Genomic DNA, 18,377 nt, shown 5'->3' with positions numbered 1-18,377 from the left:
ATCTTACAGCTGTGTTTGTGATTGTTCTAATCAGTTCCTACTGGGGATGTTTTAGGAGTGGCATTTAGGACTTTGCTGTGGGACCTTTTTTGATCCTCAGGTTTATTTGTTGACAGAGTTCAGGTAACTCTGGGTCATGTGCAACCAAAATAATTCTAAATTCTTCTGTTGGTCATTGCAGGTCTGGTCTGGGTGTAGGGAATCCATAAGTACAGCTCTGAATTCAGCTGCAATCCAAGGGTTAGCTTCTGGAGTTGCCTATTCACCTGGCTTTTGGGGGGTTGGGTTTTTACAGACAGCTGGCATTTGGGGGTTTCAGGAGGGCTGGAAAAGATAGAGGTGGAGTCGATGGAGGAACTGGAAGGGAAGGACAGGGCAGGGGGAGTGCTGGGCAGGGGCAGTGGGAGGAAAAGGAGGGGAGAGCTTATGAGCCTGGGGGTCTGGTTTGTTGCTGATGTCTGCCAGGTTGCTGACTAGCTTTAGCCAAAGAATGTTTAGTGAAGCTATTTTTAAATCAGAACTTCATTTGGAGGCCTCTTCATACCAATCAAAAAACGCTGCCCATTGGGCCTGAAAAAATCTTATTATCTTTCTTTTTTAAGGTGCCTCTCAATGAACAATTTTGTTAAAGTCAAATGTTCCCCAGGGCAGCCACTGAGGCCCAATCATCCTTGGGGAATTGAAACCACTGGAGAAACAGGCACCCGAGTCCGGGTTGCAGTGAGTCCATTCAAGAGTTTTCCTGGGAGAAGAGGGGATGGAGACATGGCCCCATGAGAGCGGGTGGCAGGAAGTGGGAATTCAGTGCCCTTGCCTGTGCCTCAGGTCCCCAGCCTTGACACACAGAGGCTCTCCCCAGCCCCAGCAGGTACAACACCGGAGAGAACGCTCTGGGTCAAAGTCAAGCTCCCAGCACAAAAAATAGACAAACGGGAACACCATCCTATTTTCTTGGTAGTCTATAGCAGTTTGTCCAGGCACACACTGACCCAGGCCTTGTTTCTAAGAGGGCACTTTTTGTGGAGACCAAATTGTGTTGCCCTGAATCATAGCTCAGGCATGATGGACCCAGAGCTGGGGGGTATCCTGGAGGAGCCTCCGTGTCACTGCCTCTGCCAAGCTCTTTACCGCGCTCTGCAGCGAGCTCCAGGCCACAGCCTGGACACCTCCCATGCAGCTGATGGAAGCCCTGTCCCTCATGGGTTACCAGCCTGAACCCAAAGCCCAGCTCCATCTCCTGGGTGTCAGGACCATGAGCCAAACACCAGCTGCCCAGGAGGGTGGGCACTGGCTCACCCCCACCTCAGCCTTTGCTGCCCCCTCACACTTCTACGTTAACCACACGTCTCCTTCCCCAGACCAGACCCCAGGAGCCATTCTCTGCCCCCATGCCCTCGACACCTAGTTGTGGCCTGTCCCTGGCAGCGCTGCTTCACCTGGCCCTGGGCATCTACCCAGCCCTGCTAGTCTCCAGCCTCCATTCTCCCCTCCCCTTAGGCCAGTGTCTACACTTCCTGTGTCAGCCTGTCTATCCACACCCCCTGCCCACCAGGTCTCCACGACCAAGGCCAGACCTGCCCCAACCCCACTATGGCACAGTGACCATCCTGCCTTGCCGTCTGTGTGCCGTGTTGGGCCTGCACGTCCATCTCAGCAGCATCTCCTGGTCCTCCCTGGCCTGGCCTGGCCACTGTGTCCTCGGCTGTGCACAGGAGGGGCTCTGTGGGCTTCTGAGCGTGGGAAGTTAGGACGCACCCCCTGCACTCCTCCTGCTTTCTCACTGTGTGAGGCCTGATGTGCTGCCAACACACGTCTCTCCCCTAGGATATCATCAACTCCATGAGCAACAGCCCTGCCACCAGCAAGCCCCCAGTGACGCTGAGGCTGGTGGTGCCTGCCAGCCAGTGCGGGTCCCTGATCGGCAAAGGAGGCTCCAAGATCAAGGAGATCAGGGAGGTAACAGGACCTTCCCAGCCTGGGCTGCTGCGGAGCCTCTAGGCAGGCTGCGGGTGGTGGCCACAGGCCAGGCAGCCTTCCTAAGCCTCATCCCTGCAGTCTGTAAGCCCAGTGCTGGCCATGCAGACCCCACAGCTCCAAGTCCAAAACAGGAACACAGGACCCATGAGCAAGTGCAAGTGTGCTGCAGGGACCCGGCCCCACCACAGCCCTCCCACCCACAGCCCCCCTCCCACCCACTGCCCACCTATGGACCCCCCACCCACTGCCCACCTATGGACCCCCCCCCCACTGCCCACCTATGGACCCCCCACCCACTGCTCACCTATGGATCCTGCCTACCAACTGTACACCTATGGGCCATGCTGGGGACAGGGAGGAACTAGCTGGTCTCATGGCTCTGGGCAAGGGAGGCTCTGGACACTGGGCACTGTATCTGCTCCCTGTGAGGGGCCTCCATGGCACCTGGAGACAGCCCTGAGCCATAGGCCTGTCCCAATGAGCGGAGTTTGCAGGTGTGAACTTCACATTCACACATTTGTCCCGTTTCAAGGAAAGCCTGAATCCTTTCCCTACGCAGCAGGGCAGCCGTCCCAATCTTCATTTCCTTTCCCAAGACCAGAGTCCACCTTTCTCTGTGACCTAAAACTCCACAGAGAGAGAATTCCATCTATTTGAAAGGAGTCATTTGTCTCCCTGAAAACGCGTCTGGTTAGATGCCTCCTGTCTAGCCTTGGCCAGGTGTCACTTGCGCCCGAGGGAAGGCATAGGGCCGGGTGCCAGGCTGTGGTGGCAGCAGCGGCACGGGGGTGGTGCTGGGATGGGGGCGGGGGAGGGGGCACGTGACTGAGTGCCAGGCTGTGGTGGCAGGGGCGGTGCTGGGATGGGGGTGGGGGAGGGGGCATGTGACAGTGCCAGGCTGTGGTGGCAGCAGCAGCACGGGGGCGGTGCTGGGATGGGGGCGGGGGGGGCACGTGACTGAGTGCCAGGCTGTGGTGGCAGGGGCGGTGCTGGGATGGGGGCGGGGGAGGGGCGCGTGGGCTGTATGCAGGTTTCTAAGGAAGTGTTCTCAAGCTGCCTTGGGTGCCGAGACCCGGGAGGTGCTGCTGCCCCACGTGCTGCCACCCTGGTGCTCCCTTCCAACGTCCCCTCTCTCCAGTCCACAGGTGCCCAGGTGCAGGTGGCCGGGGACATGCTGCCCAACTCCACGGAGCGGGCGGTGACCATCTCGGGGACCCCAGATGCCATCATCCAGTGTGTCAAGCAGATCTGTGTGGTCATGCTGGAGGTACCGTCTGCATGCCAGGACCAGCCCACGTCAGTGCTGTGTTTGGCCTCCTGGCACTATAGGCAAAGGCTTGGAAGCCCCGGTTGCCCCGAGGACTCACACAGTTGGGGCTGTGGAGGGCTCCTGACCTGGGCTTCCAAGGCAGCCTGAGCGAGAGCTGTGTCGGTGTGGGTGCCATAGGGGTGCTGGGGCTGCCAGCTCAGGGTCCAGTGTCTTCATGGGGCTTCTAGGGGAGAGCAAATGGAGAGGAGGGAGCCTGTCCTCTCGTCTTCAGAGCTGGATAAGAAGTTGTCATCCCACTGAGGGGTCTTCTGCACTGAGTTGGAGCTGCAGAAATGGTGCTCATTACGCTGGAGCCAGGCCTTGGCCAGCAGCTGGGGGTGGGAGGGAGGCAAAGGCAGTAGGCTGCTCTGCTCACGCAGTTCTGCAGAAGGAGGCATCGTTTTAAACCACCGTGGAGGAACAGAGGGCAGAACTCGGGAAAACATATGAAACCCATGCAGAAGTAGAGATGGGTGAACAAAAGCATTAAAACGGAAAAGCAGAGAAGGACCGGCTCAGAGCAGACGCCTCTCGTGAAATTTTGGGGGGAGGAAAAAAATCTCGGAAATATACTCAAAATTCATGAAGCTATCAACAGTTGCCAGTCTTTCCTGAAGCAAAAATGAAGAAGCATCACCCCAAATGGAAGGTTCTAGCAGCTCTGCAGGGTCAGCCTCCAGCCCCTCCTGCAGCCCAGGCTCACTCCTCTCTCATACTTGGCTTGGGGTTCAAACCCCGTGTTTGCCTCTTTAAAAAATATTTGTATAGTTGTTCCCTGAAGTTTGATATTTTGTGAAGTCAAAAATATTTTTCAAAATATTCTTGTTCTGAAATAGTCCCCACTCCCTGGTTAGGGTGACAGTGCCATGCTGGTCGGAACTCTCTGTTCAACCCTCCAGTCTCGGGCCCTGGGGACCCTGCCGGCCGAGGCTTAGCAGCAGCCAGTGACACGAACAGTTCTAGGAGGGACATCCCTAATGGAGGGCTGAGGTCCAGCTCCTCAGCAACACGTGGGTCTCGTCAGTGCCACCCAGTGCCTCTGCAGCCGCATCCCGGTGCAGTGCCAGCTGCAGCTCCACAGATGCAGGTGCACCCGCTGTCCCAAGGCTGCCCACGCCCCCAGGGCTGTCATCCCAACCACCTTGTCTCCTTCCTGGGCAGGGAGGTTTGAGCAAGACGGGGAGCTCATAGCATACGTGGCCAGGGAAGATGGCCAGGCAGCTGCCCTCACTCCTGCTGGCTGTGCAGCATCCCGAGGCCCAGGGGCCATCATCCCAGGGAGGAAGATTTGTCACACCTGGAAAGAGCTGGGTCCGCCCTCAGATGAAGAGTGACTGGAAAAATAAATCAAGGATGCCTTGAAGACCCTCCTGGTTGATTGCAGGACTTCTGGGCTTGGTAGTGGGCATGCCTCACCTCACACCCCGGAGATGACGGAGGAAAGGGCTGCCCAGGGTGCCATGAGTCTGGGTGGGGCCCGCCGAGAATACAGACATCGCCACAGATGGTGCCCTGCCCACCCAGGGCCCAGCACCCCTGCACCCAGTGCAGGGAGGCTCGTGCGGTCCCAGGGGAGGCCAGCAGGCCCCGTGCCCACACAAGAAGCAGGAATCACAGGTCAGGGTCAGCTGGGAGCTCCTGTGCCAGGGTAGGGGTTGAGGGCCCATAGCACGGGGCACCGGCCCGAGGGGAGTCAGGGAGGGTGGCGGCGGCTCCCGTCCACCTTAGTCAGTTCCTCCCACCCCAGACCCAACCTGAGTCAGCCCAGACCCGCCTAGCATCCCCTTCCTCACAGTACTTGAGGCCACACCCCAGGACCCTGGCCTTGCGGATCCAGGCACCCACTCCCCATCATGGGGTTTTGAGTGTGAGTGGCGCTCCCTGAGTGCCGGGCTGGCCCTGAGTCAGCCAAGGCCCTAGAACTCCCAGCAGGACAGGCTGCCCCCTGCCAGGAATGGCTCATGGGCTCCAGCCCCCACCTCTCCCTGCTGGACCAAACCCAGCTGTGGTGCCCCCTAGACCCAGGACTCCTGCCTCCCTGACCTGGGCCCGGGGGACGGTCACACAGGGGACTGGCCCAGGAGAAGCAGGGCAGGCTCAAAATGCCAGCGCTTGAGAATGTTAATCCTCTGTTTCCGGCAGAATAACCAAGGGAAATTACGGCCAACCTCATCATAACTAGGGGATTTTTCCTTTGGAGTCTGTAAGCACTTTAAACATGCTTTTTCAAATAGTGAAGTGGGATGTTTCCAAGTCTTCTGTGGAGATCTCTGCTGACTGTCACCACAGGCCAAGCCAAGCGCTTTGGACATGGGTCCCGGTGGAGTCCTGCAGGGCTTAACTTTCTTCAGAGCATTCAAGAGAATTGCTCCAAGGGGCAGCTCCCCGTGAAGCCGTGCAGCCTGGCCTGCAAGGCCCTGCGCATCCTAGGAGGGGCCCCCGCGGAGGGGCCAGCACCACAGGGGCCGTCTGGGTTGGCGGCCAGCCCTTGTCCAGCAGGGTCTCATGCGCAAGGGACCCACCCCACCTGGCCTCCCACAATGGGACTGACCCTCCACACTGCCACAGAGCCTCCCAGGGATGTTTGGGGCAGGTGGTACTCTCAGGAGGCCGGTATGTGGCAAACTGCAGCCCAGGGCTCTGCAAAAAGGAGCCATCTGGAGGGACGGGCCGTAAGACAGCCACACAGAGGGTGTGGGGGCTGGAGGTCTTCACTCCCCTCCCTCAGCACTGCTGCGAAACTCAGGGAGGTGTGGGGAGGGTGGAGCCGGTGCAGGCGGGTGAGTGGGGTGGGCCGGGACGCGCCTCTCCATTACCAGGCTGCGAAGCTGCTCTAACGCTCTCTCTTCCTCTCCTGTCCCTTTTCCTAGTCCCCACCGAAAGGTGCCACCATTCCCTACCGCCCAAAGCCCGCCTCCACCCCTGTCATTTTTGCAGGTGGTCAGGTAAGAGCCGATCCGCTCGCGGCCTCCACTGCCAACCTCAGCCTTTTACTGCAGCACCCGCCGCTGCCCGTTAGTGCACTCAGGTTTTCTCGCCTTCTCACGTGCACGTCTCCCACCCGTGCTGGAGGCAGAGCTCTTCCACCTACACCCAGCACCAGGCGGGCGCAGGGGGCCTTCAGAGCGGCATCCCCCCACAGAGACGGCCCCAAGGGATCATGTTCTCCCTCCCTGACCCAGGCAGGAAGATTTGGCTCGGCCTAAATCCAGTTCTTGGGAACTGGGTGTTTTTAGGAAGCTTAGATAGCCAGCATGCAGGCGCCTTCTAGGTGACTTTACCGCTCACGTTGGAAACAGCACGGTGAGAGCCAGGGTCTTGTTTCCCCTGACATCCTAAACTCCCAGGATGTGCTCGTAGCAGGGACACGCGAGAGGGGGGAGCTCTGCACCGAGGAAGGACGCGTGGCCTGACCAGCGGGTGTCTGTGCCGCTGTGCCCAGACCTCCCTCCGCTGTGAGCAGGGGCCTCGTGGGCACCCCACACCCAGTCTGCAGAGCTGGCCCTTTTGGTGTCAGCCCTCGAGCTTTGTGTTCTCCCACCAGGGATGGCAGCACTTCTGTAGGAGAGTGGAGGAGGGGAGCCCTGCCCCAGCCGCTCATCTGAGCCCAAACCCTGGCCAGGGCATGGGGAGCACCCGTCCACCCAGGGCCACTCTGTGGCCAACAGACCAAAGGTGTCCAGCGGGGGTTGGCCTGGAAGAGCTCTGCGTCCAGTCGGCTGCCATGTATGTCTTTGTTCAAGGGAGAGTTGAGACAGACGTCCCCACAGGTGACCCTGGCAGGGCAGAACGGGCCTGAGGTTTGACTTTACCATCAAAAAGGAGAGAAGAGGCAAATGTTAGGACTTTTCCTGGTGCTTTTCTTTACGGTGTAAAGGAATCTTATCAGATCTCCCAGTTGTGGCCCACGTTTGAGGGAGAGACGGAGTGTGTCCATCCCTTCCCTCCAAGGGGTCCCGTGTGCTCAGGGCAGGGCATGCCTTTCCCCCACCCTGGCCTCGCCTCCACAGCCTGGCACACACCCCTTCCTGCCTTGCTGTGGTCAGGGAGCACCCAGAAGCACGTACTATCCTCACAGCAGCCCCAGGACACGGCACACCTCCATTTTATAACCAGGAAACTGGGCCTGGCTAGCCAGGGATTTGCCTCGTGTCACAGCCCTATGGGCAATGGGACATGTCCTTACCTCGCTGACTTAGGGGGCTCAGGTCACAGGGCCACACGGAGTCACACAGCGGGAGAAGTCCCTGTGCAAAACTCCATTTCACTGCTTTCCCCAAATTCATGGTTAGGTAACCGGGTTAGTAACCTGTGGACTCCACCTTGATGTTTAAACAAATCTATGATGATATCATGTGGTAAAAGGTAGGATTTTTTTCAAAAGGAAGCTGTATTTATACAAACACATGTGGAGTCACTTAAAGCCACTGGGGGTGGAGTCACAGCTCCAGGAGAGGGGGGGTGCAGCTGAGCCCTGCTCAGCCACTGGCCAGGCACCCCTCACTCCTGTAAAGAGGGCAGTAGCCCACCCTCCCGACTGCAGCAGGTGAAGGGCCCTGTGCAGTGGGTGCTGTCCCAAGGCTGATACTAAAATGTCAGCCCTTTGAGAGCTGGGCCCTGGGGCCCTAGTGACAGTCTGGTCTGGCCAGTGGTCAGCCTTGGTGGTGGAGGACAGAGTCGCAGGGAGTTACCCACCCTGAGGTAACCCAGGGGAGCTGCCGAAATGCAAACCCAGACGTGTGGGCACGAATAAGACCTGAGCCTGTAAGGCCACTGGCGTCTCCTTGACAACTCAGACCCACAGGGCCTAGATTAGGACACACAACCCAATACGGACCTGAGAGCTCACCTGGAGGCCCATCCACTTCATTTCTGTCCAGTTGGAGAAATCAGGGACCTGGAAGATGCCCCACCACTGTGAGTGCTCTGGGGGTGCCCACACAGCTCCCCTGTGGCCTCTGCACCCAGCAGCAGCTCCTGTCAGCCACCACCGCATTTCTAGCACAACATGGTCATGAGTTCAATCAGCAGAGCCTGCTAAGGGATGAGCAGATAGAAAACATAACAACAGTAAGAAGATCAGTCAGAAAACTCGTGTGGCCCAGGATGCAGGATGCTTGAGCTCTTGCTGTTCAGCTCAGACATTTGGGGCTGACCTGGGACCCTGTGCCCTGAGGGGGCAGCTCCCAGCATGAGTTCCATGGCCCCTCACCTTCAGTGACACGTGGGAACGTGCCCCTGGCAACACGGGCCCCTCACCTTCGGTGACACGTGGGAATGTGCCCCTGGCAGCACGGGCCCCTCACCTTCAGTGACACATGGGAACATGCTCCTGGCAGCACGGGCCCCTCACCTTCAGTGACACATGGGAACATGCTCCTGGTAATACAGGCCCCTCACCTTCAGTGACACATGGGAACATGCTCCTGGCAACACGGGCCCCTCACCTTTGGTGACACGTGGGAACATGCTCCTGGCAGCACCTTTACAAAACCCTCGTAGTTGGTCCTCAAGACACTGTCCAGGACAGTGAGGCCCTTGGTTCCTGCTCTACCTGATAAGATTCTTTTACTTCCTCAGCCAATGCAGCACTGTGGCCTCACAGCCCTGGGGCTTGTTTCAGAGCCGGGCTGCAGGCCGGGTCCCTGTCTGGAGGTCGATTGGCCTTTAACTCGCAGGATTGGGTTGTTTATGATGAAAACTCTTGGCAGATTCAAAACCCATGGGAGGGTTTGGGCTGCACAGAGGTGACATGCATCCTTCCCTGAGGCGTCCCTCTCAGGTGCACGGGGACCCCACGTGTGGCCACCGCAGACACTGACACCATGGGTCCTCATGGGAAGTGGCGTGGGGCTCGCACAGTCAAGGGCGTCCCTCTCAGGTGCACCGGGGCCCCACATGTGGTCACCGCGGACACCGACACCACAGGTCCTCAGGCGAAGTGGCGTGGGGCCCACACAGCCAGGAGCTGGGAGCCGCTCCCTCCACCCCCAGGCCACCACCGGGCCTGGTGCAGCCCCGTCCACGTCCCGAGTCCTGACAGCTGTTCGTGGTCTTCACTCTCCCTTGATTCTGTGTGGTCCATTTGTTGTCTGGCCATGAGTTTCTGAATCACCTGAAAGCGTCTCTACTGATGGGACCTGTGGGGCAAGTGGGGCCTCGCTCACCTGCCCGGATTTCAGAGTCAGGGTGGGTGGGAAGAGGCTGCAGGTCGGAGTCACTGTTTTGAAGGCAGGGGAAATACTGAACCCAAAGTGAGGCCTCAGGAGCCCCACACGACAGCTTTGGAGGGGCGCATTGCCGCCCCCACGTCAGGAGGGCCACCCCCTCCCCGCCGCCCCCATGTCAGGAGGGCCGCCCCCTCCCTGTCTTCAGGGCGGTCATGAAAGGCAGCAAGCCCTGACTGACGTAGACCGCTTCCTACGTAGACTGGCTTTTGGTGAATTGCTTTTGGTCACCTTTTAGAGCTTTCTTTTGTTGTTTGAATTTCTTGGGGTTAATATTTCCCAAAAGTGTTTACTCAGTTGGCTGATTACATTTTCAAAACCTTAGTAACTAGTGGACCTCTTACTGGGGGCCAGACACATAACTCTTTGATTCTTTTGCTTTAAGAAACTTGGTGTCGGAAGCATCAAAGCTGAACTGTTTCCCTCCTGTCCCCTGAACTGGCCAGCTCAGCTCTGCCCGCCCAGAGCAAGTGGGCACGGTTCCCCTGGTTTCCCTCCCGCTCACTGACCAGGCCAGCTCAGCTCTGCCTGCTTAGAGGAAGTGGGTTCGGCTCCCCTGGGGCTCCTGGTGCCCTGAGAGGGTTGGCCTTTTGTCCTAGGATGGAGACAGGTGGAGAGGCATATGAGGGGAAGCTTCTACCGGAGTATCCTTGTCATGCTGGAGGGTGGCGGCGGGTGCTGAGCCGCGGTGCAGCCAGGTCACGGTCTGACAGGGTCTCTCTCTCTACTTCTCTCTAGGCCTACACAATCCAGGGACAGTATGCCATCCCTCACCCGGATGTGAGTCTTCACTTTGTCTTCCTCTCACCTTTCTCTTCTCATGGTTGTTTACCTACCTGCATGCTGCTGTTAATTGCTACTAACATTAATATTACACAATAATATTAATCAACTTCTCAGCGTTCCTGACCTGTGTCGTATCCATATGACCTCAAATAACCTTTTAACCTCTTAGCACTAATTCTGCTTGTGTTGAGGACTTGGCCTGATGTCAAATTGTCTCGATTCTGCCGAAGTCCTGGGTTTTCCTCCCTCCCACCGGGCCTGGGAGGGAACTGAGACGGGCTCTGTCCCCGTGCAGGGCGGCGAGGATGCACTCACCGCCACAGGCAGGTGTCAGTGGCACTTTCTGTGCCTCTAAGAAGTTGGGCGACATTATCAAACAGGCCACAAAGATACCTTGGCAAGGACATTTGAGGGCCTGGTGAAATTAACTCTCCCCTTTCAGAGTCCACATGGAAATGTAGGGTCCATCTACACACAGAGATCCGGGCTGTGGAAAGCCAGTGGAACAGGCCTTTGTCTTCATTCCAGAGTCAGTGGGATGCCAGGCGGGCATCAGCGTCCTTGGCCCGGGCCATGCAGAGCTGGGTGCCATGCGGCTCCGTGACTGGTGGCTCCGACACCTCTCTCCTGCTCCTGCTGGGGCTACGTGTAATTCCAGTGACGGAGGAAGAAGACACCCTCAGATAGACTGTTGGAGGGGAGCCCTGCGCTGCTCTGGGCTGTGCGGCTCTGAGCCCTTAGGGGCCAAGAGATAAAAGGTGCAAACTGTGAGGAAAGGGCCTCTCTGGAGGCGGCTTTAGGGCCCCCAGGGAGTGAGGGCTGCACTGGTAGGCGCTGGGGAGAGGAGAGACGGCCCCACTGGAAGTGCTTCGTGTGTCAGCAGATGGGGCAGACCTGGAGTTGGTTCTGAGGAGGTTTCTCTTCTCTAAACCATTTTGAATGGTTGCCCAGCTCAGCAGCTGCTCCTCGTAACACATTTCCGGGCCGTTCGCTGTTCCCTGTGAACTGCGAGAGCCACCTCTGAGCTGGATGGGAGGCGGCCACCAGGTGAGCGGGCTGCTCAGGAGCCTTCAAACCCTGATGCTTTTGAGTTGAGGGCAGGGATGTCCATCTGAGTGAGATGAGAAAGCAGGTCAGGAGTGTTTTTAAGAGTTAACGATCATTAAATAAGTCTGCTATAGAGATGCAATTTACTATCATTGCAGGAAAATTTATATTGAATGGAGAATAGATAACAGTAGTTATTCCATTAAAGGCAACACATGAATCAAATGGTAGAGAAACGCTGATCAAGAAAAGCCTTTCGCCACCTGCCCCAGAGGCTATTGTTAGTGGTTCCTGGCTTCAGACTTTTGGTGATGCTGCTGTAGCTACATCAAGGACGTCTCATCCTGGGGTCAGCTGTAGACACCAGTGCCTGTCCCCACCAGGAAGCCGGGCTGTGGCCACCACACGCCGGAAGGCACTGTTGGGGCCGCCCAGCAGCAGTGCTGGGCAGAAGCAGAGGTGTGTGTGCGTGTGTGTGGCAGGGGCGCGGGGGCAGGTGTGATGCCTCCTAACGGAAAGCCTGTATGAAGGAAAATGAAGATGGAAGCCAGGGGAGTCAGAGCTGAATTTCTGGGATGGCCTAGTTCCATTTCAGACTCAGGACAGGTGGTCATGCACATCTAGAGATACACGTGTGCAGAGGCAGGTTCCAGACGGGGCGGGGGGCTGCTTGACTTTGCAAAGCTCTGGAACCCAAAGGAAAGGCAATGTGTGGCACCCATGGTAAAGGGAAGGTTAGTCGATGGGGTCAGGGTTTGTCTTTACCCCAGACAGTAGCCCTGAAGTTGGATGATCAGACCTGCAGGGACCCTCTGGTGACACCTTAAGGGTTTCCTGTGGCCATAGAGCCAAACGTTCTCACCGCGGCCTTTGGCTGAGCACCCGTCTGAGCCAGAATGCTTATGGTCTGAAATTCTCAGAGGCTGTGGCTGTGTGCACACGGTGGGACCGCAGGACCCTGATGTGTGGTTATTGGCGTTTACATCGATCGGTGACTTTGCTCTTTCTCATGTGACTGTCTCAGTGTCTCTTATAAATGTGTAGTTGTGCAGATTGTTTCAAATTAGTTTAAACTAATGTATAACTAACTGTTAAGTGAACTGCCTCAGTGCATATGGTAATGATTTGAGATACCTGGTGCTATGGTTTAAATGTGTCTGTTCTTCCACAATTTCTGTGTTGGAACCTAATCACCAAGATGATGGTATTAGAGGGTGGGGGGTCCCAGGGCTGGGGAGTGATTGGGTCATGAGAGCTCCACCCTCGTGAACAGCATTGGTCCCTATAACACAGGCTTCAGATAACAGAGGCTTCAGACAGTGGCCTCCCCTCCATCCCTCCTGCCATGTGAGGACAAGAGCATTCAGGCACCATATTGAAAGCAGAGACTGGGCCCTTCCCATACACCCAACCAGCCAGCACTTTGATCTCCAGTTTCCAGCCCCCGTAACTGTGAGACACATTTATGCTGTTTCTGAATTGCCCAGTCTAAGGCATTTTGTCATAGCAGCAGGAGTGGACTAAAGCACTTGGTTCTCTCCTGTGAAATAGCTCTCTGTGGAAGACAGTCTGTTTCTACATCTGTGTCGTGAGATTTGCAGAGCATTAATAGAAGACTGGAAGCTTCCATAGTGCTTTTGTTGCAGGCACGTAAAATTGAAGACTTGGACAATCACTTAATAGTTCATTAAACACAAAAATAAAATGATTATTTAGTGACATATGTAACAGTCAGGAAGCAATTTTTATCTGAGCTTGGTATTTAGTAGAAATCTTTAAAGCTTCAATTTCTTACAACATCAATATAATTATAGAATGTATTGTTTTAATTTATAATATAATTGAATACAAAGTTTATTTATACCACAGTGGCGGCTTATGGACAGATACTAGAGTCATTTTTTAGCAATGTGATATTTGACCTGGACGTGTGGGCCCGTGAATAAGAAACATCGAGCGTAAGATAATACATTCCTTAGATTTGAGTCTTTCTTTATGTAAAACTAAAATATGCATGTGTTTTCTGTGCCCAATTTAAAAAGTGTTTTTAGCTTGTTTTTATTTAAGAATCACTGGGGCTAGGTATGGTGGCTTAGGCTGGGTGTGGTGGCTCAAGCCCGTAATCCCAGCCCTTTGGGAGGCTGAGGCAGGTGGATCACTTGAGCTCAGGAGTTTGAGACAAGCCTGGCCAACATGGCAAGACCCCATCTCTAACAAAACTACAAAAAAATTTAGCCAGATGTGGTGGCACACTCTTGTAGTCCCAACTACTCGGGAGACTGAGGCGAGAGGATTGCGTGAGCCTGGGAGGTGGAGGTTGCAGTGAGCCAAGATCATCCCACTGCACTCCAGCCTGGGCCAGAGAGTGAGACCCCATTTCAAAAAAAAAAAGGAGTAATTGGCACTGATCTGCCTTTGCCCACTTTTCTCCAGCTCCTCGCATGCCACGTACATCGTTTTACCCACATGCTCCTCGAGGCTTATTGTGCTCTGGATGTGCAGGTTTTGAAGAGGCTCAAAGCCACGCTACAGGGGGAAGGACTTTGGAGGACTGCAGTCAGGCTCTCCAGTGTGGCCACTCGTCAGCCCTGGAGGATATCCATATGACTCTGTGTGTCCTGCCTAGGTCAGGCCAAGTGCAGTTTCAGAAACGAGAAAGAGAAACAGCACCTGAGGCCTGAGAGCAGAGCCCAGAGCGCCCACGCCTGGACAGACCACTTGACTCTCACCCAGCACATCTGCACCTTTAATTACAGCAGGGAAGTTACACCAGGAAGGAACTGTTTTTTCTGGAAGAAATGAGTGAACTTCAAAAATACCCTCATAGGCCAGGTACAGTAGCTGTCTCCTGTGATCCCAGCACTTTGAGAGGCCAAGATGGGAGGATTGCTTGAGCCCAGGAGTTCGAGACCAGCTTGGACAAAAGAGCAAGACCCCATCTCTACAAAAAAATACAAAAATTAGCTGGTTGTGGTGGCACGCACCTGTAGGCCCAGCTACTCAAGAGGCTGAGGTGGGGCGGTTACCTGAGCCCCGGAGGTCGAGACTATAGTGAGCAGAGATTGCTCCACCGCACTCCAGCCTGGGTGACAGAGCAAGACTCTATCTCAAAAAAGAAAAAATACCCTTATATATACGAATCTTTATTTCTAGTCTTCCAGGTCTCCTAACCACTCCCTTACTTAACGTCCCCATCATTTAAAGGGGATGTTGAAAACAAGCAAAAATAAAAACATGTTAGAGTTGACGAAGAATTTGCCATGTAGGCTATTTTAGATGAGCCTTGCACCAACACTGTGAAGCAGATCTCGGGACCGTGGGGCCAGTTCCACACACAAGCAAGTGGAAGCTCTGAGAGGTGCCTTGGCCAGAGCTAAGGAGCCAGGGAATGGGGGGGCTTGGCACAGCCGCCCAGGCAGCTGAAATGAGCAGCAGATGTGCAGCAATGCTGGGAATCAGGTGGACACCAGTATCTGCTAAGAAGCTGGTTCTTCAGTGAAGGAGTCGTGGGGAAATTGTAGAAACATGTCGTCGTAAGAGGAACCCAGGGATAGGAGGCATGGCCAGATCTGTTGCTGGGCGCAGCCCTTCATCCCAGCTGTGCAATCCCCGGGACTCTTTTGGTGCCATGCATTTCCCCTGGACACATGAAGAGCACACGTGGACTCTCGTGACAATCTCGTGTACCTGCGGAGATTTGGACAGATTGTTGCAGAGTGCTTTCTCCCACTTGTTCTGTGTCTCCCTCTAGAAGCCCGTAGGGAGGTGGGTGAGGGGCCCCCTCACTGTAGAGAGAGAGTAGTCAGTGCCGCGTGCCCTGGGCACCTGCTGAGAGGTCCAGCCTTTCTCGCTTTGAAGCCTGACACCTTCCAAGACCCTGCGGCTGCAAGTGGTGCAGAGACTTGCCCATGGCCCCACCTGCTGTCAGAGCTGTGCTACTGCAGCCACTCCTCTCATGAAACAAGAGGCCCAGGCAACCCTCACTGTTGGCTGGAGTTCCATCTTCCCTTTCTTGGAACACCCCATCCTCTGCAGGGCCCCAGTGGCACGGCTCTCACACACCGTTCCTCCCAGCTTGCCTTTCTCAGAAGGGTAAGGGCTTGCGTTTTTACAGGATCCTCGGGCGACTCACTGGCCCGTGGAGGTCTGAGAAATACTGGTCAGGAGGCCTGAGAAGGAAGAACATGCATCCAGTTGGAAGCCCAGGGGAGACATGGAATGAAGAGAGAAAATTCCAAGAGACACAAAGAAAACCTTCCAAAATTAGAAACCATCCTCATATTCAGAAACCCCAACAATTCCCAAACAGAATAAACAAAGAGAAATCCATCTTAGAAATGTTGAAGCCAGACTACATAACACCAAAGACCAAAATCAAATCTTAAAAGTAATCAGAGAAAATATGACAGAGGAACAACAGTGAGAAATTTGGTGACTTCTCATCAGTAACTTTAGAAGCCAGCAGATGTTGGTATAATCAAAGAAAATAGTTGTCAGCATAAAATTCCATCTCAAGGGAGGATCTTCCAAGGACCTACATGTAGCCATTTGTAGACAAACTGATCTGACCAGCAGGCCCCAGCACATGATCTTCTGATGGATGCCCTGTGGGAAGAAGGAAAATTGTCCCAGAAGGAAGGCTGGAAATGCAAAGAAAAGTGTGCACATTTGGTAAACATACATCATCTGTGAACTCACTGATGCCTTTACCTGATTCACAGGATTGATACAACAGTGGAGTGGGTAGAAACAGTACACATAAGATCAGGTGTGCGCGAGGAGATGCGAACACCCGCAGCAGTCGAGTGGGTAAAAACACGCGTAAGATCTGGTGTGCGTGAGGAGATGCGAACACCCGAACAGTCGAGTGGATACAAACAGTACATGTAAGATCAGGTGTGTGCGAGGAGATGTGAACATCCGCAGGTCTCTGTCTCATTCCACTGCAGGGTGAAGACACCGAGTGTAGACTCTCAACGCACATGTTAAAATTTCAATGGCCACTAACAACAAAGGAGTCCGATACGTAACCTCTGTGACAGGACGGGAAACAAGTGAGGGGGAAATTATTAATCCAAAAGAAGAAAAGGAGTGAAATCAAAAAGAAACCCTGGAAAAGCAGGACAATTAGAAAACAAGTGTCAAAAATTAGTCTAAACATGTGGATGATGGTGATCAAAGTAAAATTATGAAATTCCAGTTAAGAAGCAAAGGCTACCATACTGTATTTTTAAGCTGAACAAATAGGCAAACCAACAAGCAAAAATAATTTTGTTGTTTTTTTTTCTTTCAAGAGATACACTTAAAGCATAAGGACCCAGAAAAAAATGAAAGAATGGAAAAAGGCTAAGGAATAGGCAACAAAATTAACTGGTGTACCAATATTAACATCAGTAGGGGGAAAAAACAAGACTTTAAGAGAAAAACTTTAATCATTACATGTTGCTAGAAAAGTCAGCTCACAAGAAGATATTTCAAAATTTATGCATGCCTAAAACATAGCTTTAAAATATGTAAAGAAAATAATTGACAAAACATAGAGAATTTGACAGACATTATAGCAAAAACTTGGCACACCTCTCTTTCCATGAGTGATAGGTCAAGTAGACAAGTGTGAAGAAGGCATCAACAGAACTATCCATGATCCTGACGTAACTGACGTACCTTGAACACTACACCCCCACAACTGTAGAATTCATGGAGACATTTACAAAACCTGATCACGTACCAGACCATAAAGCATATCTCATCATCTTTCAAAAATTGGAATTGTATCGCCCACACTGTCTTAGCACAAAGCAATTCCAGTCATGCACCACATGACAGTTCAGCCAGCATCAGACCACATAGACGATGGTGACCCCATGAGAGTATAGTGGAACTGAGAAATTACTGTTGCCTGGAGACCTTGCAGCTGACCTGAGATTGCAGCACGTTACCCCCATGTGTGCTGCTAGTGCAAAGCCACTGCACTGCCAGCTGTCTAGCACCTGCTATTAAGCATAGCTCATCATTCTTCATACACTGATAAACAGCTGCTTTACTGGTTTGTGTATTACTATGCTTTTTATCATTATTTTAGTGTATTCCTTCTAATTATCTAAAAAAAATTAGCTGTAAAACAGCCTCAGGCAGGTCCTGCAGGAGGTGTCCAGAAGGAGGCACTGTGATCATCGGAGATGACTATGTCAGACTGTGTGGTTTTGGTGCAGTGGGAGACAAGTAGACTGGATGAGACCTGAGAGTCCAGGATCCCTCACACAGGAAGGAAGCCATCCACGATACTTGGACGGAACAAAGCTGCCCACGAGAGCAGAGAGGGCAGATGGCCCACACAGTGCCAGGACAGTGGGTCAACTATGTGGGGAAATTGATCTTTATTTCCTGCCATAAACAAAAATCATTTCCCATGTGTCAAGAACTCCAACACAAGACAGAAAAATTGAGCAGTTTTAGGAGAAAATATAGAAGAATGTCCGATTCTCATGTCAGGGGAGGATTTCTTAAAATGTAAGCACAGACCATAAAGGAAAATACCGGTGAGTTCAACTATGTTAAATGTTAGAATACTGTTTCTTATAAGACACCATGGGAGAGAGGAGAAGATCTGTGCAGCAGGAATGACAGACAGGCTGGCATCTGAAATGCTCGGTGCTCTTGGGAAGTCAACAAAAATCAAGCAATAAGAAAAATGGACGAATGACAGAAACAGGCATTTTGCTGGAAATGAAATAGAATGCAGGTTAGAACCACCGTGGCGGGGACCTGTTTCTTGGCCTGAGTGATAGTTGCATGGGTGCATTCATTTTGTGTTAATTCATTGAGTTGCATCTTAACAAATGGTTGCAATTTTAGTAGTTGTCTGTGTGTTACATTCTGAGACAATGTGAAGTAGAAAAGACAGTTTACAGAGAAACATCAGTAATGGGATATTTCCCCTGCCCACCCTCCTGCCCTCCTCTCCCTCCCTCCTCTCCCTCCCTCTCCCTCCTCTCCCTCCCTCTCCCTCCTCTCCCTCCTCTCCCTCCCCT

At 53.6% G+C, this 18,377-nt stretch overlaps 1 protein-coding gene across 7 annotated transcripts in view; it reads left to right on the top strand.

The window, feature by feature from the left end:
- PCBP3 (poly(rC) binding protein 3) overlaps window positions 1-18,377 on the top strand; it is a 279,224-nt gene that overhangs the window by 243,633 nt on the left and 17,214 nt on the right. For 4 of the 7 annotated variants that reach the window (XM_025378992.1, XM_025378991.1, XM_025378994.1 and 1 more), the window contains 4 exons: window positions 1,825-1,956; window positions 3,116-3,244; window positions 6,157-6,231; window positions 10,252-10,293. In XM_025378992.1, the coding sequence (XP_025234777.1) occupies window positions 1,825-1,956; window positions 3,116-3,244; window positions 6,157-6,231; window positions 10,252-10,293 (378 nt within the window). Of the gene's footprint in view, window positions 1-1,824; window positions 1,957-3,115; window positions 3,245-6,156; window positions 6,301-10,251; window positions 10,294-18,377 lie in introns of all 7 variants that reach the window. The other 3 variants (XM_025378988.1, XM_025378989.1, XM_025378990.1) reach the window with 1 other exon arrangement.

The sequence above is a fragment of the Theropithecus gelada genome, chromosome 3 (genome assembly GCF_003255815.1).
Source record: "Theropithecus gelada isolate Dixy chromosome 3, Tgel_1.0, whole genome shotgun sequence".
In the NCBI taxonomy this organism is placed as follows: domain Eukaryota; kingdom Metazoa; phylum Chordata; class Mammalia; order Primates; family Cercopithecidae; genus Theropithecus; species Theropithecus gelada.
The sequence above is the reverse complement of the archived record's forward strand: the minus strand, read 5'-3'. Positions and strand labels throughout refer to the sequence as shown.